Source organism: Pholcus phalangioides, unplaced genomic scaffold (assembly GCF_987345545.1).
Source record: "Pholcus phalangioides strain wild (caught in Gottingen) unplaced genomic scaffold, Ppha-v1.0 ptg000007l_1, whole genome shotgun sequence".
NCBI classification, from domain to species: domain Eukaryota; kingdom Metazoa; phylum Arthropoda; class Arachnida; order Araneae; family Pholcidae; genus Pholcus; species Pholcus phalangioides.
Genome location: NW_028301600.1, coordinates 3,803,478 through 3,827,973, shown reverse-complemented (window position 1 = coordinate 3,827,973; position 24,496 = coordinate 3,803,478). Strand labels below are relative to the sequence as shown.

The following is a 24,496-nucleotide window of genomic DNA, read 5'->3' as shown; positions in this document are numbered from 1 at the left end:
CAATCGAGTGAATATTTGAAAAGTCACACACACGAGTGGAAAAAAAACTGGTTTGCTTTTCCCTCAATTTCTCTTAGGTTTATACCATTGTTAATCAGTTTTCAAAAATGCCAAGTTATACGTTTGGTTTACATTTGGCGAATTTAGCAGGATTATGAAGTGACAATCAATTTTTTAAGTGTTATAACTCATTAATTATGGGTCAAATGAAAAACCAACAACACTTTTCCAAATTAGTTTTTCACAAAGAATCACGTGTGTAATGATTGGGCAGTCAATAGTTACCACCCTGGTATAATACAATGCCCATAAAAAAGATTATGGCTGTCCCTTATCTAAGTATGGATAGCTTCTTGATTTATGAGCTGCTCAGAATCAATTTACAGACACACCGATATTGAGGGGTTAGAGAACAATTGGAGAGTGCCTCAAGGGGAACCACCAGACAACCTTTCATACAAAACTAGGTGAACTTCTGATATTTTATGTCATAGGATGAATGCACAGATGTCCTAACTACCAGAAACTATCTGATAACAAGTGGTAGCACCTTTTTCAACAACAGATAATGCCATGATGTTTGCAGATACATCTCTATTTTTGTCTCAATTCTTTACAAGTCTTTCAGTAGGAAAATTACCAGAAAAACTCAATTTTCAATTTAAAATGCTAAAATATGCAAAAGAATGCTTGGGTATATGAAAATATGCAAAAGAATGCTTAGGTATATGAAAATATGCCTTAAAATGACTGGATATTATGACAAAAATGCTGTATTGCATAAAAATAGTGAAATATACAAAATTATTAATATATAGTGCAACTTATATAAAAATTCCAGTTGAATGTCATGAAAATTCATGAAATATATTGGATACAGTGAGTTGTAATTTAAGTCACTCACTAAAAGTAGCTGGATGATAAGGAATTTTTCACTTATCTTATCATACAGCTACATCATATATTGAAATAGAAACAGGCCCTCACAGAATTGTTGACATTGTATGGGCAGAGCAAAGATGTCCATAATGCCACAATATGGTGCTGTAGTTAAAAGGTCATATACAGGGACGAAGGGGCCGAATTCATACCAGCAGACACAGCTGCATAGTTACTCATATAATCCATTAAATTTCAGGTAGGTCCAGATACTAATGATCAGATAGTGTAGGGGTTAAACTGATAACAAGTATTAGCACTTTCACCATTACCTTTTCCAACAACAGATAATGCCATGATGTTTGCAGAGTAATAGTTTGAGTGAAAATTTAGGAGTTCTTTTCTGATATCAATGCCCTTTGCTTTTGGTATAATGTCCAGTGTATCCATATTACCTGTTAATGAAACACTAAAACTTACAAAAACAATACGTTATAAAGAACTAAAATATTGAAAATAATTAGAAACATAAATGTGGTAGAATGAAACAATGAAAATGAAATAAGACCAAAAGTCTTTTTGATATTCAGAAACACAATAAAAACTTCTGAAGCAAAAAAAAAAAAAATTAATAAAAAAAAAATCACATAATGCATGACACATAAAATGTGTTTTGTGTGTCAAATTACTGCAAGGACAAACAGTTTTAAGTACGACTATGGGGCTCTAGAGAAAATATAAAAAGTTAACCTTCTATGGTCCTGTATAAAAGGTGTCTTATAAGTTATATATATATAGGCCTATAATGCAGCCTTTATCTCATCAACTGTTCACCATACAGGTACCTACTCCTTGTCTTTTAACTTCTAATTAGAAATCTGTTGTTCTGTCGCTCTTGAGGCCAATAAAAGTTTGATGTTTCCACGTGCAATATTCTGAGATATTTGAATTCAAAAATTGGAGAAAAGATGGGAAAGAATAGCATAAATAAAGCACTAGAGCCTCGGTTGTTAGTTAATGCTGTTCTTTCCCACCATAACAGTGATTTGTAAAATTCAAACATCTCAGCAAATATCGCACTTAGAAACATGAAGCTTTTTTTGTTGGTCTCAGGAGAGATGGAGCCATGGCCCCCACATCCTTGAGCAGGGCCCATAGGCTGAAATCTTTAGCGGGACCTCAAACAAAACCTTTCACTGGCCTTTCGATAGTGAATTTTTGCATGAAAAAACAAAAAATGATAGTAATTGAAGAGAGAAACAATGTCACTCTTTGCTGTTCATACGAAGTATGAAAGCCTGGATAACCAAGCAAAGATTAGCTAAGCTAGGAGGCTGTCCATGTGCAGTCTTGTTCAGCATTAATACATATGCTCTAAGGAAAGAAAATGTCTGTCCTCTATAGCTCAATGGTTAGAGCACTCGCCTAGACAGTGAGAGATTGGTGGTTTGATTTCCCACACAGGAACGTGAATTTTCTTTCCAAACTATATCTCTTTCTCCGCTTGGTTATCCAGGCTTTCATACTTCGTATGATAGTAATTGTCCCAGGCTCCAGGGCTGGAGCCCTGTCAGCCCCACCCATGTGGGGGCTATATTTCTAACTGGAAGTTAGAGGACAAGGGGCTGTATAAAAAATTAAATTTCTTATTTTGTGAAACACTGTATTTTCACTCTCAAAGTGTAATTTCTGAACACATTTTGAGCATTTTTAAACTGGAACTATACCTCTACGACGAATGGTTGACGAGATATTTCTGAAACGTTTGATGAAAGGAGATTCATCCATATAGGTCTCTTTAAAACTGATTAAATACTTTTTCGCTTATCAGTATCCATGTTTTGTTATCACAGTGACTTCAACAGCAAAGAGGAAGATTTACCACATGTGTGTCACTATAACCTTCAATTATTATCCAAGACTACTGTCTGCTAAGCTATTTCCCTGCACGATAACTCACAATAAGACAAGCAACTTTCTTTGTTGCCTTGGTGGGGGTTGACACTCTAAAAATTCAATAAAAAAAAGAAATTCCCCACTATTCTACATTTATGAAGTGTGATGTCATTTCAAAAGGAGAAGATTCATTTCATTCATTCATTCTTTTCATAAGAAGATTTCTTCCCATGAGAAATTCCTTAAGGATTTTTTCAAAAGCAAGGATTCCCGTTAATGAAGGGAATTTTTAAGGGCAATTAGGGATTTTTGGCAATTTTTGTAAAAAAATTCAGGAGATTTAAGAACTTTTCGGGAGGTCTGGAAATGAAGCTGAAATTTGGGAGACTTGGCAGCTATGATATATATTTGCCGCTGTGGTGGTCGAGTGGTTACAGTGACGGACTCGCGATGCGAGGATCCGGGTTCGAACCCCACAGTGGTGGTCGGCTGAAGTTGGTTTTCTGTGGTTCCCAACTTCAAGGCGCAAATGCGAGCCGATCTCCCTGTTAAAAAGTCTCGCCACAGAGAGCAACAGTCCTACAACGATAAATCATTCAATCATAACACTTCACTCATAGTTAGAAAAACTGGTGGCAGATGGCAGCACTACACATAAGCATTACAACAACAAAACTTCACGTCAGGTTTCACTACACGTACATTCCCGCATGTACCGATTCGTTGGGGGTTCCGCGGGGGGGGGTGCATGTGTGGTGTAGCAGTAGTAGGTAGGGCCTCCAAAAAATGGCTCGGGGATCCATGATGTTCTTAAGTCAGCCACCTCGTTGGGCAATTTGCCTGTTGTGGCGTTGTATTTGTATTTGTATGTAAGAGTGAAATATAGAACACGTAGGGTGAGGGTGAATGAGAAATCCACTGCAATACCTCTCTCTCTCTCTTATCTACTATACTGTTTTTCCTCTTTGGTTTATTTTTTAAGCGTTATTTTTGTAGCATATTTAAGTGCTACAGTCCCATGATTCAAGGATCCAATTAACTCAACAGGCAATAATTAGTTAATAAGGCACATTCCAGATCAAAACATTTATTGCCACAACGTACTTTAAACAAGTTACATGTTAGAGTTCAATAGAAAACATGTTAGTTCTGAAATTGACAACAACAAGAAAGGTTTCATCCAATACAGCTGAGGATCAACTCCTATTATCAGCGAGACATCATAGAACAACTCGTAAGTCCTACGTCGAGAACGAAGTGTCCCATTTTAAAGTGAGGCGGATGATGTTGACCACTTGAGAAAGCTCACCTCAGGAACCTAAAGGAGTCGGAGCACCTTTCCGAAGTTTCACAATTTGTTGAATTCATTAAATCACATCCATCGAAGAAACATGCTAATGATTATTGACACAACGTTGAAGACCTAGGTAGTACATAACTGCAGGTTGATGTAGCATTTTATGGATCATCAGACCCTTTCAAGGAACCACTTTCCAACTGACTAGAATGCACGATAAATGACTATTAGTTGACTAGAAGATTATATTTGAAACTACCCAGACCAGTCGGAGTAGCCTAGCTTAGGAGATCACCTTTTTACGACATTAGTAACATCACAACATCAACTAGTTGTTAGTAGGGGTTATTCCCCCATCAGCCCCACTGAGTGAAGTGAGTAAAACGAGTGAACGAAGTTAGAAGATTGAATGCCACGCTTCTGCTTCATCTAGGCCTATTTATAGTAGCCGGGAACAGGTTTGTTCTCGGCGCACTGAAAGAACGTGTTTCCTCTGGCACATCTGGAAAACTATGACGTCAATCCGTTGATTTGCATATTCTGACACAACAATTATTTCGGATATTCTGTATTTTTGGTTGGCAACAGTTCGATAACCATGAAGGAAGCCGGCCAGACTTTATCCACAATATCGGTACGGCTATTGAGGGCGAGACCAAAACAATGAAATATATGTATCCAGCGGAAGTCCGCGGTCCTCTGCTAATTAAACATGGTAATTAAAAACAATTATTTCACCTTTGTCTTCACCCGAGGAAAGGACCTAGCATTAGCTAGTTAACTAGGGAGGAAATTATCGGGACATCGGTAACACGTAACGTGAGACCCAAAGGGGCGATACATTACATTTTCCCCTTTCTTTTTCTGAATCGTGTGAACAAGGTTACCAATTTTATCGCTGATGTGTCAAATAGATATCCAAAATTGCCAAAAGCCTGCACACAAAGGAGTTAAAATAAGGATGAAACATTCATATTGTCAGAGAGTTAATTACTTTCTTACTATCCAAAGACAATATACAGTGAAACTTCTTTAATACTGCAACTCGGTGTTCCGTAAAAAAAGTGGCTGTCTGAGGAGTTGACCACCAAATAGAAGTTGTACAATTGTAGACAGGAAACCACATTTCAGGGAACGTGGCAAAATAATGGTTTTCACAATGTCACAAAAAAATTTGATGTTCATTTTACACAATGTCTAAAAAAAAATACATATATAGTTTATACCAAGGGTTCTCAAACTTTTCCCATCCGCTGTACCCTTTTCCTTAATCAATGTTTATTCATATCTTCTCAGAGCAGTTTAACAAAGAGTCTCTTCAAAAACATTTTGTCAGACGAAGGTTGAAGGCGCACCAGTGTGCCACAGTGCACAGTTTGGGAACCCCTGGTTTATATGGTTGGACCTCGATATAACAAACTCTGATTTAACCAATTTTTTTAGAAGTCGTTATACGTATATTTGTATCATCTCAACCCCAATATAATGATTTTTCTTGATTTAAAGGAATTGAAATGTCTGTCTTATCTGATTTGTTGGATCAGGGTTTAAAATTTTCGTTTCATAAAGTCAAGAACTTTTTGTTGTGTCATTTTTCTGAATTTTTCTCTCATATGTAACTGTATGAACCCATGGAAAGTGGCAAGAGACCCCCCTCAACTAACAACTCTATTTGGAGTTACTAGCTGGAAACGGGAATGAAAAATAAAACACTGCAAAAGCATGGGTGTCTGCACAGTCACCCACACCTTAACACAAATACATCTAGATCGCCAGGGCCGGTCCTAGAAATTTTGCCGCCTGTTATGAATAACGTTTTGACGCCCCCTTGGATACGACTATCTGGAAAGAGTTTTTTGTTTTTTTGTTCATGTCTATTGCCCTAATAAAGTGGTTTTCAAGGTGTGGATTGCAACACTCTTTGGATAGATTGACACTAATGATTCAGAGCAGTGCTTCTCAAACTTTTGCCACCCATGACTCCCTTGCAGTGACAATGTTTACCTGATTCTCCTCAGAATAATCTAAAAAAAAACTAATTCAAAGCAATAAATAAGCAATCACAAATGTCAACTTTTTTATTTATCAAATAAGCCACATCTCTCGGCTTCTTAGCTGTTTTTTCCAATTTATATTGTTCTGTATTTTCTGTGTTAATAAATAAAATTCAAATTGAAACAAGCACAAAATAAATAAGTAGGAGAAACCATTTGAGAACAAGTACAGAAATCATTTGACAACAAACAAAAAATAAATATGTAGGAGAAATCATTTGAGAACAAGCAGAGAAATCATTTGACAAAGAATAAAAAATAAGTAAGTAGAAGAAATAATTTACAGACTCGCACAAATAAATTTGAGAAATAATTTTCTGTTATTAACAAAAAAATAAAAAAAAAGAGAAATAATTTGCTGATCATCAAAAAAAATTTAAATATGGGAAAAATAATTTACATCAAGTGACTACAACAGAAGTAAAAACCAATGAATAGAGCAAGCTGGTACAATATTTATTAATCTAAAATTATGTAGCAGCTATGTGAATTAAGCGAAATGTTTTGTGAACCAGGGTAGGAAATTCCCATCGACCAGAGGTTGAAGAATACTGGGCAATAGCTTCTACAATTCCCATGCAAGAAAAACCAATAAATCATTTCATAAGACTAAAAAACAAAAAAATTTGGATGGTCGGTAGCCAAATATCTATTGTACTACTATTTGCACATTTAAATTCTTAGATTTCAAACAGTTTACAAACTTGTACAAACCATTTTTGTGAAAATTAAGGTGTAACATATCTTAGGTGTCCTAGGACAAAAAGTCCTAGGTGTAACATGACAACCTAGGATCCTTCATAATTTCCATCATAATTATGCATTAATTTGTTTACTTTAGACTCCAAGGACCTCTCGGCTACTTGAAACGACCTGAGGTACCCACTGGTATTCCAGCTTGGGCCAGTCAAGTTCACTAATTCTAGCAGTCGGGGAGTGGGGTCTCCCGGCTGTTGGATAAAAACAGGACCAGAGGTCAGGCTGCCGATGTCCTGTCTAAATTCTGTTTACAGTTGGTGGGGATCCTGGGATTCGTTGTGTGTTACCTTCCTTTCCATCTGGTAGGGTCATGAGGATTGCCAGTGGAAGCCCTGTGAAGAGTCATTGTCCACCTCAGTTAAAGAAATTCATATGCAACATGTATGTGTTTTTAGTTTAAAATATCTTTTAGTTTTCTGTTTAAAATATGTTTATAAGTGCAATATTTACCTTCACACCAATAGTGGGCCATGAACCACTTCACAGTCAATAATAACATGAAAATCCTCACTCTGCAATAGGCATAATGTTGCTGATCCTGGACCAGATCATCAATGTTTACAATTGTGTTGATGCCAGATTCTGAATATCATAACTAATCAGTGTTGTAAAATTGCATATAAGCATACGTAAACTAGTTTTTCTGTCCAAAGTATTATGTTAATTTCAATACTGAACGAGTCTCAAGTGGATTGGTCCTAGTAACCCCGCATGACGGGGAATTTCCCTTTCTAACCAGTGCATGTGCTGTGAATACTCACTCTTGTTTGCTTTCGCATCCAGATTGACATGATCTGAGACTAGTTCTCCTGAGTGCTTGGGTACTTCCTGAATAGTCTGAGTCTTGACTTGGTGGCCACTCCTGAAAATGAATAGAAAGTAAAAGTTTCCTCCTGGAAACTCTCGTTGATACTTCAGTTGTGATCCTGCGGACCTTGATGACCACATAAAGCACTGGAATGTCTCAGGTTTCTTTGGCAGAATGAGAGGTGTGAATCCACATGGATTCTAATTGAAAGAAACTGGCATAGCTTCATGGATGGCATGACGAGAAAGAAGCTGCCGTTTGCTTCACTGATGGAGTGACAGTTTGTTTGCAATAGACTCTGAGTGATGTTCTAGTCGACAGAACCATTCAAATTTTAATGTGATATTTCTGTGATATATTTAACTTTTAAGATACTGTACAATTCTAAAATTTGCATTGTTATTGGAAGAATAGAAAATTGTTAAGCTAATTTAATGTTAACATTATTAAATAAATGTTTTCAAGTGGAAAAAATTATTATCATTCATTATTTCTATCTTGTGATGATTTATTGTTAGGAAACAAAAAAAAAATTAACCGGGAATGTACTAGAATCAATACATAGGGTCTTACTTTTCTCACAGTTTAATTTGTGGACGTTTAAGAATAGGGCTCAGAATTTTATGACCTAAAAATCTTAAAAATATGTAAGCATTTATGACGTAAAAAACATTAAAATATGACCTTAAATTTAAAAACATTACCTTATAATTTTCCTATTATTTCATATCTTGGTGTCATTTTCAAAAAGGTCCCTTCGCGTTCTCCTAAAGTCATTCTTCCGCTTTTTCGAGGCTTAGTTCGTCCTGGACTGGAATATGCTCTAAGGTATGGAGACCATACCTACAGAGGGACATAGACTTGGTTGAAGGAGTGCAGAGAAGAGCTACACGTGTCCTTATTGGCACACAGGGCTTGAGTTATGAAGAGAGACTTCATTTTTTGAATATGTTTACATTGGATGAATGCAGGTGTCAAGGAGATATGATCGAAGTGTTCAAAATTTTCAATGGGATGGATAGGATGGACCATGAACTTTTAGTACACCGCCAATCGACTGCTTTTACAAGGGGACACCAGTATCAATGGGTGAGGGACAATACAAGGCTAAGGTGTAGCAGGGAATTTTTCTCTAATAGGGTTGTTAATAAATGGAATAGCTTACCCCCAGAGGTAGTAAATTGTAACACAATTGACACGCTTAAAAAGAAATACGATAAACATGTTGGGGTAAATCAAGAAGCTATCCATACTTAGAATAAGACAACCATAAGTATTCTTTATGGGCATTGTATAATATTTTATCCATGTGTATATATTGTTTATAATTCTTGTCAATTGCATTTTTAATTGGGTTGCTGTATTTTTGAAATATATGACATCCATATTTTTATATGGGCATCTTTTTCTCAGCCACCTCGTTGTGGCATTGTATTTGTAAGTATTTGAAAAAAATACTTTGCAAAGGTTTTTAAAAGTTCGGAAAACATTACATATGAGCAATATATGAAGTCAGTCATATTGAAAGCAGCGTGGCCCAACCCCCCCCCCCCCCGGGTAAATGGCTTACATCCCACCAGGGACAGAGCCTGGACTACGACTGGCCTTTAAGTCATATTGAAAGTCATAAAGTAGATGTCTAGTTTCTGCAATCTCATTGATGTTTCTCAAGCCGAATTGAAATGTTTGTTATTTTGGAACATAAAATCGGTTTTGTGCTGGAACTTTTAACAAAATATATATACCGATTCTAGTACATTCCCAGTTAATCTATTTGTTTCCCAACAGTTAAAACATCAGCGGACAGCAATAAAGAATGACAACTTTTTTCCTCTTAAATCATTTATTAGCATGGTTAAATTTTAAAGTTTACAACAAAACGATTTTAAGATTGAACAATGTAATACAATAAATTTTCTTTTAGAGTTTAAAATTTCTCGGTTATTAGAGCGTTCTCATCAAGTCTGTCCAACAGGACACCTTTCAGTAAATTTTTTATCACAGGAACCACTGCTTCACTATTCTGTTGAACAGTCCAAGCGCTTGTGTAACAATAGCTGGGAACTTCTCTGGAATTTGCCAAACCCCCATCTATCCTACAATTTGAAACATATTATTTGTATTTGTGTAATTTTATTATAGAATTTGTTATATTGTCTTCTTACCTTTTATAACCAAGCACGGTTAGTTACAATCTGTGATATTTTCATTATCCATAGACTGGAAAAATTTGCGATCTTGATCATGTCGCCATTTTGATGATTATTGTTGCTGCATTGATATTACAAAATTTATATGAAATTAAATGTTGGTTTGTTATCTAAATTTGTTATACTGTTTTTTCATTTTTGTTTAACTGGTCATGTTTTAACCGACTAGCAGTTCAAGGTGTTGACAAAAAACTACTTCAAAAATGCTTGGTCTCCAGGATGAAAAAAGCTTCGAAAAGGTTCTGGCTATTTTTCCTTTCCCCCCATATGCACAGCAGGACATTGAGGCCTTTTTGTGAGGTTGATTGCTTTGGACTGCCCAGATCGTGACAGAGATGTCTACAATCGTCTCGGAACGTCATACGTTTATTGTATTACTTTTGTGTGCCGATCCCATCTTTTTTTTCCCTCCTTTCTTTAGGTATTTTTCATTCTTTTTTGGTAAATATTGTATCTCTGCTCAGGAAAGCTGTACGCACCAATTGAAATTGACATCTAGAATGGTATAAACTTAATAATTGAATTTATAATGCAATTAGTAATGTAGGAAGGAAGACGTCCTACCTTTCACGGTAAGATACGAGCGCCCTCTGACGATGTATACGGAGTTGAGAGACACAGACGTCGACGTGTACGTGGGTGAGACCAGACGTGGCCTCCCACACTAACGTTTTTGTTGTATTATTTTGTTTCTTATTTAATGAAGATCAGTGGATTAAACCATCTTAGTATCCCTTTTAGTTGTATTAATGTGAGCATTCCCCACATTTGGGGGCTCGTCCCTTTAAACCCAACCATCCCCTAGATAAATGACGAGTGTAGTAACATTTGGTAGACGCGACGAGAAGCTGTCCAACGCGAGTGTGATACTGTGTGTGTGCATCTGGATTATTTAGCAGACTTTTTGTTTTCATCAGACGGGGTGAGTTCTTTTTCTCATAATTTAGATTTCTCTCGGAGAAATTCCATCCATTGCTTTGACTCTAAAATTTACGAAATCATCAGTAATAAAACTGCTAAACGATGTCATTTTTGACGAACCCTTCGACTGAAGCAGCAGAAAAAAGCTTCGAGCTTTCAAGGGATTTCCTTGGAATGTTTATGTTCCCGAAAGAAAAAACATAGTCGTAGAATCATTTAATTTGTGTCAGTTAATTTCAGCAGGAAATGCCCTGCATTTGGAAATCCCAGAAACAAAGGAACAGATTTGCGACGAAATTTTTAATTTTTTGTCGAATGTGCAAGACTTTCACAATTATAATAGTAATAATAATTCTTCAGAGGATGACAGTGATGATGATGATGACGCCAAAACCTCCATATTGCAGGCTTCAGTTCATGGAAAGGAAAAAGAACACCCACTGCACACGGACGTGACCCCAATACATATCCACCCTCACGCTAAGCAGAACAGAGACTCGTTCACCCTACGGGATCTCCAGCATGTAAACAAAAATGCTGTTGTGACGACGATTCCGAACCCTCCCTTCGAAAACCATCAAAGCTGTCAAGATGGAAGTTATTGGCTGGTTTTGAATGACTTGAAAGAGACTATGAGGTCTTTCTCGGGGAAAGATACATATGGTGTGAATGCTTTCATCAGGGACGTGGAGGAGAATTTTTCACTTTTTCCCTCCCTAACTGAACAACAAAAAATCATACTGGTGAAACGAAACCTTGTAGGCCCCGCGAAAATGTTCGTCCAGTCTCAAAGAGGGCTAACGACATGGAAAACATTAAAGGGAGCACTACTTGAGGAATTTAGCATGAAGATAAACAGTGCCGAATTGCACAGACGACTTCAACAACGGAAAATGCATCCGTCAGAAACCCTTTCCGAATATTTTATAGCTATTCGAGAATTAGCTAGCCATGGCAATGGTATTATCGATGATGCGTCGATTATAGACTATTGCATAAACGGTATTTCTGATTTACCGGCAAATAAATTTCTACTCTATGGGTGCCAGACGATTGCCGAATTCAAAACAAAATTAATGATGTATGAAAAAGTCTTTAATGAATCAAGCCGTAGCCGATCCTCGACTGTATTTCATCATTCAACTAATGATACTAAAAATCCTCGTGACGTAAACAATTGGTTCCACAAGCATGACCCGAAATTAAGCAGTCAAAAGTCAAACCCGAATTTCGAAAACTTTCATACACCTAGGCAATCGAAGCAGATCACGTGTTTTAATTGCAATGACTATGTCTTCTAGACTATGTCCAGAGAAACATCGAGGACCAAAGTGTATTTCCTGTTCTGAATTTGGTCATAAATCTGACACGTGTCCACAAACCATTCAAAAATCCTTGCATAATGGCACTGACGTAAATAATATCTACCAAGCTACCCCGCTAGATCAAATGTGTAAAGATGTTCGAATCATGGGTGCTAAAATAAAATGTCTAGTTGATACAGGAAGTAAAATGACTCTCATGAAAGAAAATGCGTGGATCCATCTGGGATCACCAAAGCTAACAACGAATATTAGTGTTCTAACTGGATTTGGTTATTCAAAAATTTGTGTCATTGGTTATTTTCAAACGACGATTTCCATTGACGATCAGAAACTTACTGCTCAGATACACGTTGTGCCGAATCCCTCCATGATATTTGATGTTATCCTAGGATGTGATGTCATAAACCAAGCCGAACTTACTATTACACCCGATGGTGTGATATTTTCCAATCTTCAGAAGCAGACGTCTGACGATGCACATAAACCACTCGTTTATGCGATACTTGAAGAAAACCCTAAAATTTACATTTCGCCCTTAGTCTCGAAAGAAACCCAAACTGACGGTAACCAATTATTTCCATCTGATGTGGCTACTAAAACCGAAACTACGAATGCTGAACTTTGCATCATGGTCACAGACGACAAACCGATGTGCCATTCTCCCAGAGAGCCTTTCATCGAACGTGATATTGATGAGGAACAATTCTTCGATTTGCTTGAAGGCGATATTGATGATGAGAAACAGATGATTCCTGTGTGCGATAAGCTGGTTGCGCATATGGTCAACACCGATGACGAGAAGGTGGTGAAACATTCAACAGCATCCGACGTCATGGAAGCTGAACCTGATAACAACACTGATGATGAAAGTTGTTGCTGTTTCTTCTCTCTAGTTGCCGAATTGGTGCATTGGACAGATGTCAAAGAAAGTGCTATAGTGTTTGTGTTGGTGTTACTTTTGCTATTATCTCTAAAATATTTCTCATATATAAGTGTTGCAGCATACCTCTTCGTTGTAATTTTGGCCGTTGCTAAAACTTTTCGGATATCCAACAGTGTTCATCAAGCTGCCCGAAAAGCTAACCGAAAGACTGTCAAACCGAGTAGTTTGCATCCCCATCAAAAAGACGATACCCCTTTGAACACCTACAATATCAATCACCTTGGACATCTGCCGACGTCCAACAAAAACTTCAAACATATGTCAAAAGTTAGAAAGACGTATAACTATCGTAGAAGACCTCCACTCAAATGCAAACTGAACGACGTTGTCACAATAATATGAATATTTCACTTTTTGATTTTATTGTGTATATATTTTTTTTCTCCTTTCTTTTTCATTTTAATGCGATTGATATTTTTTATTCATGATCCTATTGATTTCGCATTTCCATGAATGATAGATGATTATTATGATTATGAGCGTATTATTTCATGATTAGGCGTATTATCATTTTTCAATAGACGTGTTATTTCAAAACTTACGTAATATTTTTTTTGTGCGTTTGTGTACATATATTTTCTTCTTTCAGCGTGTTTTCTATTTTTCGATAATTTTTCTCATGGTGTGTTTTTGTCGCTGATTTTTATTTTTGCGTGTTTTAATTTTTAGTTATGAGTCAATATTTTTTTTTTGTTTGCGGATGTGCTTAGTGATTATTATTTCTAATATGCCTTTTATTATAATTATTATTGCCGTTTAACCATATTATGCCGAAATTTTTTTAATTTTTTGATGTCCATTTTTTTTCCCTGGCAAGTTTTTGTCTATTTGCTTATATGTGCGTACATTATATGTATAAGTATTGCACATGCTACAGATCAGAATGGCCGATGTAGGAAGGAAGACGTCCTATCTTTCACGGTAAGATACGAGCGCCCTCTGACGATGTATACGGAGTTGAGAGACGCAGACGTCGACGTGTACGTGGGTGAGACCAGACGTGGCCTCCCACACTGACGTTTTTGTTGTATTATTTTGTTTCTTATTTAATGAAGATCAGTGGATTAAACCATCTTAGTATCCCTTTTAGTTGTATTAATGTGAGCATTCCCCACAGTAATATTTTATCCATTTCAAGCAGAAAAAAGTCTTCGTTCATAAAAAGTTAAAGCAATGAAGCATTCATTACTAACAAAGATACTTTTTTCATTACTTTTATAACAATTTATTTAGGTTTGCTGGCAATAAAATCAATAAAAATAAAAACATTATAATCAAGCACATTGTTTCGGAAAAAATGTTCGGAGGCAGATTCACAATTTTGCCGTCAAGTGGGCTGTACACTGTACGAATTTTGCCGCTCTTCTATTCTAGTCTCTGTTCTCTTATTCTAGTCTAATTTTTTTTACCACTGATTTGTCGCTCTTGGCTACAGCTCACTTTTCCACCCTCTCCATGCATCTCTCTCTCTCTCTCTAAATTACTCTTTTGGTAGCTCACATGCTTTCATACCCTAATCTTGATGGTCAATCTTTCAATTGGTCACTCATTGACCTCATCTCATTCCTTGCTTACTAGCCACAGTTTCAGCCATTCATATACTTGCACGCTCTCTGTCACTCTTTTGATCAAACACTGGCCTAGTCCCTCACGCTTTAGGTCACTCTTGTTCTTTTGTTCACTCGTTTGGTCCCTCACTAATGTTGCTTATCAAAATGAATTTCATATTTACATACTCTCCAGGTCATTCTCTTGGTCACTCACTCACCTGACTCCTCTCTCTCTATGTTATTCACATACTGTACTTGCACACTGTTTTGATCCCTTACATCATAGTTTCCCAACCTTTTTTGGCCCGTCACTTCAGAAATTTCTCCCTCTTCTTCAGAAATTTTTTCCTTCCATCGCCTCCAACGCAATCTAACCCATATAGGATCCTATGCTACACCCGCAACTTCTACCACCCCCCTGAAACTTTCCATCGCCCCCAAGAAGGCGTTAACGCCCACGTTGGGAATCACTGCCTTACATACTTGCAAACTGTCTAGGTAACTCTTTTGCATGGCCCCCACATCCTGCAGTAGGACCCCAGACCAGAATTTTCACGGGCCCCTCTATAGTGAATTTATAGTGTGAAAAGCAAAAACGCCCAGACGGGAGGTCTGTCAGCCCCACTCTTGGGGGGGGGCATGCTTTATTGGTCACATACTCACCTAGTCCCTATGTATTCGAGCATAATCTTTTAGTTTCTCACATGCTTTCACACTGTACACTCTCACGTACAGGGCCGCAACTAGATAATTTGTCACCCGGGGCAAGCCGGAATTTTGGCACCCTTTGCATGCAGAAGCAGTTCAAGGGTGAATTCGGCACCCATTCTGGTTCAGCGTCCGGGTCACTAGACCCGTCTACTAGTTATGGCCCTGCTGACGTACACTCGCAAGTACATACTCTGGGTCACTCTTATAGTCACGCACTGACCTGTTCCCTCTTTTAAGCTTTCATACTCTCTAGGTCTTTCTTTCGATCGCTCACTTGGTCCCTGCTCTCTAGGTAGAGACAGATTTGTGGTTTTGTCACTTTTCTCGCATTTTTATCTCACTCATTCTGTAAATTTACAGCCCCTTCGAACTTGCCCTCCTGGGCTATAGCCTGTTTACCCCTCTGTAAATACTCTTCTGCATATATTACAATGATTATGCAAAGTCGCTGTTCCTTTGATAAATTTCAATATATATTTTTTTTTTCTGGTGATTATGCACAACATTCAAATGTTGTTGGAAAATTTGATAAATGCGTTCCACTTTACCGGTGATTAGGCCCATACAATAGTTCCAAGGTGAAGCAGGCAAATATGACAGATATTTGAAATTTATCCTTTTTACCGGTGATTATGCATGATACCCTATATCAGGGTAGGATGGTAAAATTTGTTAAATAGGAGTTTGTTTTATTGGTGCCCGATTGCAGAATTCATCAAGTAGGAGTTAAGTATAGTGAGTTATTTCGGGGATGTTCAAAAAAAGTACGGTCATCTAAATCAGTGTTTCTCAACCTTTTTCAGCCCATGACCTTCTTTGGACAATATTTTTTTACTCTTAGCCCTCTGTCTTATCTGCCCCCCATTATCCAAGAGGGACCCTTTCCAATTAAATTTAATCAAAACTAAATTTATGCATTTCAAAAATGTTATAAATAACATCAATCTCTGGACCAATGGGCCCGGTGTGGATCCAGGTGTGGGATGATCCCTGCCAAACTCTGAATTATATGGGAAAATATGTCTTCGTAAAATACAGGATGACCACCGAACCTACACAATAAATGAAACCTCCCTATACATCATTACCCTGGTTCCGCGCCTATCCTGGGCTAGAGTTCAGCAAGCTTCCTTCTCGAGGGGAATTTATGCATGGCCGTCTCACGTAATAGGTCCCTGGACAAAGATGATGTTCTAGGGTCCCATGCTTAGCCGGAAGTAACAAGTTACGATCTGATGTGATGATTTCAAATGTAAGTTTATATGTGTATTATATATAAACTTAAATTCGAAAATCATCGCATCAGATTACATCATGTAAGCCACGATATGAAGCCCTGGATCATGCTTACATGGACTCATGGGTAAGTATGACCCTGGTTCTACAAATAGCTCTGCTGAATTGTGAAAGTAGTTAGATTTTTCCTAACATAATTCACTTGAAAGCTTTATTTCTTCACAGCTCTCTATGGCCCCTTTACCACTTGTCGTGGCTCTCCTTTCATCTGATTTTCACCCTTAGAAGCATTAAAATATCCCAGGACCACAAGGGGGCCCATATGGCCCCAGATTGAGTACCACTGATCTAAATAAGAAAACTTAAAAATAAAAAAAGCTCTGATGGGAGTGGAGTACTCTGAAAAAGCTAGAGTATCACAATTGCACACAGTATTCGACATTCATTTGTACTGCGGTTGATATCGTTTAGTGTCAGATTTTGCTTCTCAAAAATAAAAAGAATTCCGCACATTCAAGTATAATAGATATGTTGCTGCCAAAGCCCGAAGTTTGTCAATTCGAGGAAAGCGCAGCTGAGCCTGCCAATATCTGAAATTCAGGCTTTTATATCAGAGGCACCGACATGAAGAAAACATTGGGGGACTGAAAGTTGTTGGTCGTCCCGTATATACGGGATTCAAGCGAGTACGCAGGAGTGGGAAGGTGAATTATATTATTTTTTTAGAAATTATTGGGGGAGGGCTTAGCCCTCTTACAAAATTTATTGGGGAGGATGCTAAAATGGTTCCGGTGCCTATGCTATATATCAATATTCAGATTCCTTTGATCGTTAGAGTTGCCATAGCTAACCATAATCATTATGGTTAACTATGGCCAATTATAAATGGCCATAATTATCACAAAAAAAAATACGCCAACGCGGCGATGACCCAGAATCATAGGGACCGATATAAAGATGTATAGCAGTGTTTCTCAACAACCGGGTCGCGACCCGGTGCCGGGCCTTGACATCAGTCAAACTGGGCCATAAGTGGTTTACCGTTTCATTTTTACCCATTTATTTCCTATCAGTCGTGTGTATGGCCATGTCTTCCAGTCGCAAAAAAGAAATCAACCGGGCCGCAGGCTTCCAAAGGTTGAGAACCACTGATATATAGGGACCTGCAAAAGCCAGAATTTCGGACAACTGGGCTGGAATCAGTCTATGCTGAAAAAGAGTCTTTCTTGGCAACGGTAATATTTGTAATGAAAAAAAGGGAGGAAAACATCTCTTTCATTCCTGAAAACCACTTAGGATTTCCAAAACAAAGACTGAAGATAAATATACTTTTTTTTTTCAAGATTCCGATTGTGCTATTCAAAACATGTTGTACGCCGCAAAGAATTATTGACTTTCGAAGTTGACCACAGACACAATGTGGTGACAGAAATTCTTACACTTGTCTTGCACAGTACCGTGGGGCTTAATCCCTTCGGGAGTGTTCGCGTGAAGAAAGGGGAGAGGCATATCCTAGCCCATCCTCGTTATGTTTTAACAAAGAGGTTGAGGGGGAAGGAAAATACGGAGATATACGTTCAGAGCCGTTCAAGAGCAGATATTCTGCCTTGTGTTTCTACGTTCAGAACAGTTTTGGAAAGGATTTTTTTCACACATATATCTACATGCAGATTCATCGGTCGGTTAATATATTTTTCTTAAATGGTCGATCCCTGGAGTTGGATAGTGCCATACTTCCTTTTTTAGGTATAAATACCCGGAGACCTGATGATCAGGTCACTTCTGTTTGTCCATCCACAGTTACTAACATGGTTTGAGATCGGCTCTTGGAGAGCTACCCATCGGGCTAAAATTTTAATGCCATAGTTTCTATCCAATTATCACTTGTGCAAGGCATACATCACCGGCTGGTTCCGGTTCTTCAAATCTTCTCACTCTGCTTATGCTTCAAAACAACTGGTGAACCACTTGCTGTTGATCGTCGGCTCTTGTTGACAGCCTTCCCGATACGCCACACTTACCTGCTGAATTGGGTCTCCACATCGCGGGATCATGAACTTGTTGTACTTCTAAACAATCATTGTGGTCCTGACGTGCCAAGCCCGTTTGCCACATTGGGTCTCCAGATCATCGGATCGTAACTTTTGCTCACTTCCTTCAAGGTTAATGACATCATGCCTTACATGAGCCGAGTACCATCGTTCTTCAGCTATTGCTCCACCAGTATGAATGGACTATCAACATGAAGAAGTAGACTATTACTATGGGTATGAGAAGACTTTTGAATGTTTGTTATATTGCTAATCTTTATCCGAATAATTTTGTTTAAAACGTTAATAAATTAATTTTGTTAAACTTAAAATGTATTTGAATCATTACTCTCTTTCAATGTGTACCTCTTGCACCAATTCTCTAGATCAGAACCTGGGTTGTATGCAGGGACATTGCTCTTGAACATTTCCCAGCTATGTGAGTCCCACCAGAATAGCATTGTGAGAAAGTCCAGGGAAGATGTAATACGTCTTACAAGCTTGCTGATACAAGCTTTTACACGGAAACCATTACCTTCCAGTCTACTTCTGCACAGGCAGAGAGATGCCACCAGGAGGAGAAGTACAACGACTCAGCGGATCGGAAGGTGCCGAAGCATGCTGCTGGATTATTAATGCATGGCTCCAAAAGAATGCTGGATATGCTGGAATGTGACTCACCACACGGCTCTAAGAGATCACAAAATAAAGTGGTATGAAATGTGACTGTATACAGCACACTGCTGGTATATAAAGAGAAATTCCCCCTCTCACACTATCACTGGAACCAATCAGCTTCGAGACTTGATGGCACTGTAATTAGCATAATATTTTTTGACAGACAAAATCTTATTTGCATACTTTTACTATACAAAACAGTACTGCACAATGATGACACTCAGAATCTGACAAGATAAAAATGTAAACATTGAAGACCTGGCGGGGGTCTACAGCATTAGGCCTATTGTAGATTGCATATTTTTATGACATTATTGACCATAAAGTGGTCCATGGCACACCATTGGTGTAACATATCGCACTAGGGGCTCACATGTTCCATTAACACTAAGTGGCCCCCAGGAGAGGATCCGGTCAAGTCACGAGAATTGCTTTGTTATATTTCTTATTTATGCATAATGTTGTGATATTTTATTGTGTTGATATTTATAAATAAATATAGTGAAAATATGTTTTATTTTTAAATACCTTATCTCACGGTCAGAGGTACCCGCGGGCTTCCGCTCGTCTTAATAGGTTCCATGATCTCAAAATTAAATAGCCATGTAAACAACATGGGGAGGGCCTGGTCAACTTCCACCATCTTGTTGAAACTGTTGCCACCAAAACGTAATAATGTTGAATATAACTCAATGACACATGTCTGTATCCAAATTATCTGAATGACGTCATAAATTTCTTCCTACGCTGAGTCCGAGAATAAACCTGCTCACCTCCACTACAAATAGTCCGGCTAGACATCACATCATGGCTTTTCTTCTTCGTTCATCCAGCTGTGCTAAGAGCAGCCTTGAGGCTCTTCACTATAATTTATTAACAACCTACGATGTTGTGTTAATCGCTAAAATGTGTGACTATTCCTAATGAGCTTAAAACTACTCCGGCTGGTCCGGATAGTGGTTGTCTTCTAATGATGATTTTACTCATCTAGTCTGAGGAGTTTGTATATTTCTAATCAGGCAAAGTGTTAGATGTGAGGGATGATTATCGTAATATGATTTACGTCTGCATGTCTGCAGTACGGTGTTCCAGGATGCTCAAAAAAGCTTAAAACGAAAAGTGATGGCGTCATCTTCCTCATGTGATGAAATCATTTTCTGTGTGTCGTCTTCCTGTCTATTAATGTGTGGTGTATTGGCGGGCTACATCTTGATGTGCTGAATCATGAACTGTGATCTTCCCGCTGATGGTGTGTGCCACGTCATCAATGTGCTGATTCACGAACTGAGATCATGATCTTCAGCCGATCAGGTTGAATTGCTCACCATACCCGGTCTGATTCCCTGAAAAGTCAGCTAGACCTTAATAGTCTCTGTGGATAGTTGACAGCATAAGTGGGTGAAACCTGTTCATATCTTATTCATTGAGATCATGGCTATTCTTGTTTAATGATATTTGAATTAATGTATTATAACTTAATTCAATTGTGTTTTTGACTTTAATAAACCACTTAATCTGGAAATTGTCAATGTTTCATCGAGTTTACTTGTGACTTATATTATGGATGCAAGAATCACAGGATGTAGCTGAAACTAATTCCCTACTTTGGCATGAAGGTAAATATTACGCTAATTTTAAGTATAAATATATTTCCTGATATTTTCTAAATTAAAAATATATTTCACATTTATTACATTTTCTTTAACTGAGGTGGGCGACAACTCATCGCGGGGCTCCCACTGGCGATCTTCAGAAAGGAAGGTAACATAGTGAATCCCAGGATTCCCCACACAAGTGTAAATGGAATTTAGATAGGACATCAGTAGCCCGACCTCTCTCGTCCAACAGCTGGGAGACCCCAGCCCGCCTGCTAGACTTGGCAAACGTAACTGACCAGAACGCCAGTGGGTACTTCGGGTAGTTTCTGGTAGCAGAGAGGTCCTAAAAATTAAAAAAATTAATGAGAAGGTGGAATTTACGAAGGATTCTAGATCATCATGTAATATAGATACAGTGGTATCATTAGTTCTTCTTGCAAACTGAGTAAAACTCTGGTCTACTGTCATTGGGCAATTGAGTACCATGTTACCCCCTTTCAGAGATAAATGAGTTGTGCCGAAAGGGTGTGTATGTCTACACCCCTAACTAATACCTAATATACTTAACATTTTGCGTGCGTATCTAATATTGTGCTAGAGCTAGAAGTTAGTTCTGTCACCTGCATTTTAAATTGAGTATAAACTTGAATATCCGCGCAGTGTTGTAGGTGAAAATTCCATAATTTTTACTCCAAACACTCAACTTCAGGCACCACCAGAATTACAGGAAGAGTAAAAAGTGAGGCAACTACCAAACTTGAGGGAATGGCATATTTAGAGAGAAAAAAAATTTACTTCAAAATTTTATGCAAATAAACAGTATTACAGCGGCAAAACCAAGTCTGTCCCTTTTCGACAACAATCCCTGTATTTAACCCTTTAGGGGGCAATTAGAAATCCCTAAAACTACCCCCTCCCAAAAATTCCATATCTTTTTTAACCCATCCAGTATTACTAACGCAATATTACGTCGGAAGTTCTACGGAAGAAATACAAACATCATTTTTTTGCTTGCAAAGTATTTGCGCCAATTTGAGATAAGAATGTAACCTTGAGAATTTTTTGTATAAGTAGATAAAAACATGTTTTTCACACGAAATCTTCTTTTTCCTTTTTTTTCTATGCTTGTCTTTGCTTGAGAGATAGTACATAAGAAAATTTCGCAGAGAGAGGATTTACAACTGACTGTGCGTTATCAAATTTGGAAAAGATATCATGTGAAAGATATCATGGAAAGATATGCGTGAAGTTATTGGAAATATTGTGGGGTGGGGCCCAATATTTTTATAGGTGTTATCAAGATTGTGGCAAATATTGAGTGGGCACGGGCTCATGGACCAGATATAAGTCCACGCTTATGATAATTCGGCATTATATAGTTCGCTAGCAATTTATTTGGAATCATATATCATAGCTGCCAACTTTTGAAAATGAAAATTCGGGAGATTTTCGCGCGCACCCGTATTTTATGCTAAAACCACTCCCTAATAAATACAATAGGGATTTTTCCAAATAAAATAGGGATTTTCCAAACATAAAAGTTGAAGCGTAGGGAATAAAATCCCTACTCAAAAACTGAAGTCAAATTAAAATAGGGATTTTACACACATGGAAGTTAAACCCTTGGGAATAAAATTCCTACGCAAAAAAAAAGTGAAATTGGAGGTCAAAACTTCAATGATGTAAAAACAAATATTGTTTTCAATCAGAAACGCTGTGAACAAACATTCTGCGCGAATGATGTTTATGTCCGTAACACAACTTGTACAAAAAGGAAAAGTCGGCCCTTTTCTGGAACGTTTGATGAAAGGAAATTCATCGGAATAAGTATCTTTAAAATTGATTAAATATGTTTTTGCTTATCATTATTCATGCTTTGTTATATCGCACGTACGTAACTTCAACAAAAGAAATTTTGACCACATGTGCATCACCATAATCTTCAATTATTATCCAGGACTATTGGCTGCTAAGCCATTTCCCTCACGATAAGATAAACAGCTTTCTTGTTACCATCAGAGGGTTTGTAAAACTTCCTTAAAAAGGGAATTTCCCCATTTACGACGTGTGACGTCATTTCGAAAGGGAAAAAAAGAGGCTTCATGCCCCACAAGAAATTCCTTAGGGATTGTTTTCATAAGCGGGGATTTTTTTAATGAAGTAGGGAATTTTTAGGGACAATTAAGGATTTTCGTAAAAATTCGGGAGATTTAAGAACTTTTCGGGAGATCGAGCGATGAAGATAAAATTCGGGAGATTCCCGAAAAATTCGGGAGACTTGGCAGCTATGATATATTATTATGTGCCCATTATACAAGTTGTATTATACATAATGCTGTAGTTTTTTTTTGATAAGATAATGCTTGAGAATAAATTTCCAATTTTTTATTTGCTATATGTTTCATTCCACATTTGATTTACACATGGTGATAGAATATAAAAACTTGTGTTTAATTATTTGCCGCCAGTTATTATCAAAAATCAATGATAACTGACAATTACAACTAATTACTGGATTATCATGTTTACCGTGACATTATATATATATTTTGTATTATATATGCTACATTTTAATAGCATATATATATATAGCATAAATGATTGAATCATTTTTCGTATCTGTACCTATATTTCATGCTGTGTCACTTAATTGTAGAAAGCTAATTATGTTTATATAGTTAACAACATATGTATTTGGATAGTAAAGGAAACCATCATATCAAAATAGTGACTTCACTGCCAAAATTAGAGAGAGAAGAAATGGTGAATGTTCAGTTGGAAGTCATGGTTATGGTGTGCAAAATGACAGAGGAAACAGACTCGTCAAATTTGCAGAGAGTGAACAGTTATGCATCATGAATTCGTTTTTTAAGAAGAAACCCCAAACAAAATGGACCTGGAGAAGCCCAAACGGCACAACAAGTGAAATCGACTACATCCTATGAAATAAGAAGCATATGATCCAAAACTGCAGTGTTCTCAACAAATTCAATACAGGAAGTGATCATTGACTAGTGAGATGTAGAATACTGTTTAACACTAGAATGGAAAGAGCAAAACTTATGAAAAATAGAATTATGAAAAATTGCCATCGATAAGGCAAAGCTTCAAGAACATCATTATAAATTCCAGTTAGAGCTGAAGAACCAACGTGATTTGCTATATAACACCACTGGAGATGGACAAGATGTCACCACGATGAACAGAACTTTAACCACTACCCTAAAAGAAGTAGCAAAAGAAGTCGCTGGAGAAAAAGAAATCAAACCAGTGAAAAAAATAACAGAAGAAACAAAAAACTGATGCAAGACCAGAGAGAATTTCAGATTAAAAACAATGACCCTGAATCAAAAGTGGAATAAGCAGAACTTTGTAAGACGGTACAAAAGTGGATTACAAAAGATGTCAGGAAATTTAATTGTGAAGAGCACTGAATTTAAAGAAAGCACTGGAAGATAATAGGAGCTTAAAATCAGCAAAACGAAAACTGTGTGTTGAGAGAAAGGAAATTTTTGCACTAAAAAGGAAAGATGGAAATGAAATTATTAGTATTGTTGAAAAATTTTATAATACTCTATACAAACATAAAGAGAACAGGATC

At 37.4% G+C, this 24,496-nt stretch overlaps 1 protein-coding gene across 7 annotated transcripts in view; it reads right to left on the bottom strand.

Moving 5' to 3' along the window:
* Window positions 1-24,496, bottom strand: part of Ide (Insulin degrading metalloproteinase) — a 442,696-nt gene that overhangs the window by 300,262 nt on the left and 117,938 nt on the right. For all 7 annotated transcript variants that reach the window (XM_089232551.1, XM_089232550.1, XM_089232552.1 and 4 more), the window contains one exon: window positions 1,212-1,334. In XM_089232551.1, the coding sequence (XP_089088677.1) occupies window positions 1,212-1,334 (123 nt within the window). The remainder of the gene's footprint in view (window positions 1-1,211; window positions 1,335-24,496) is intronic.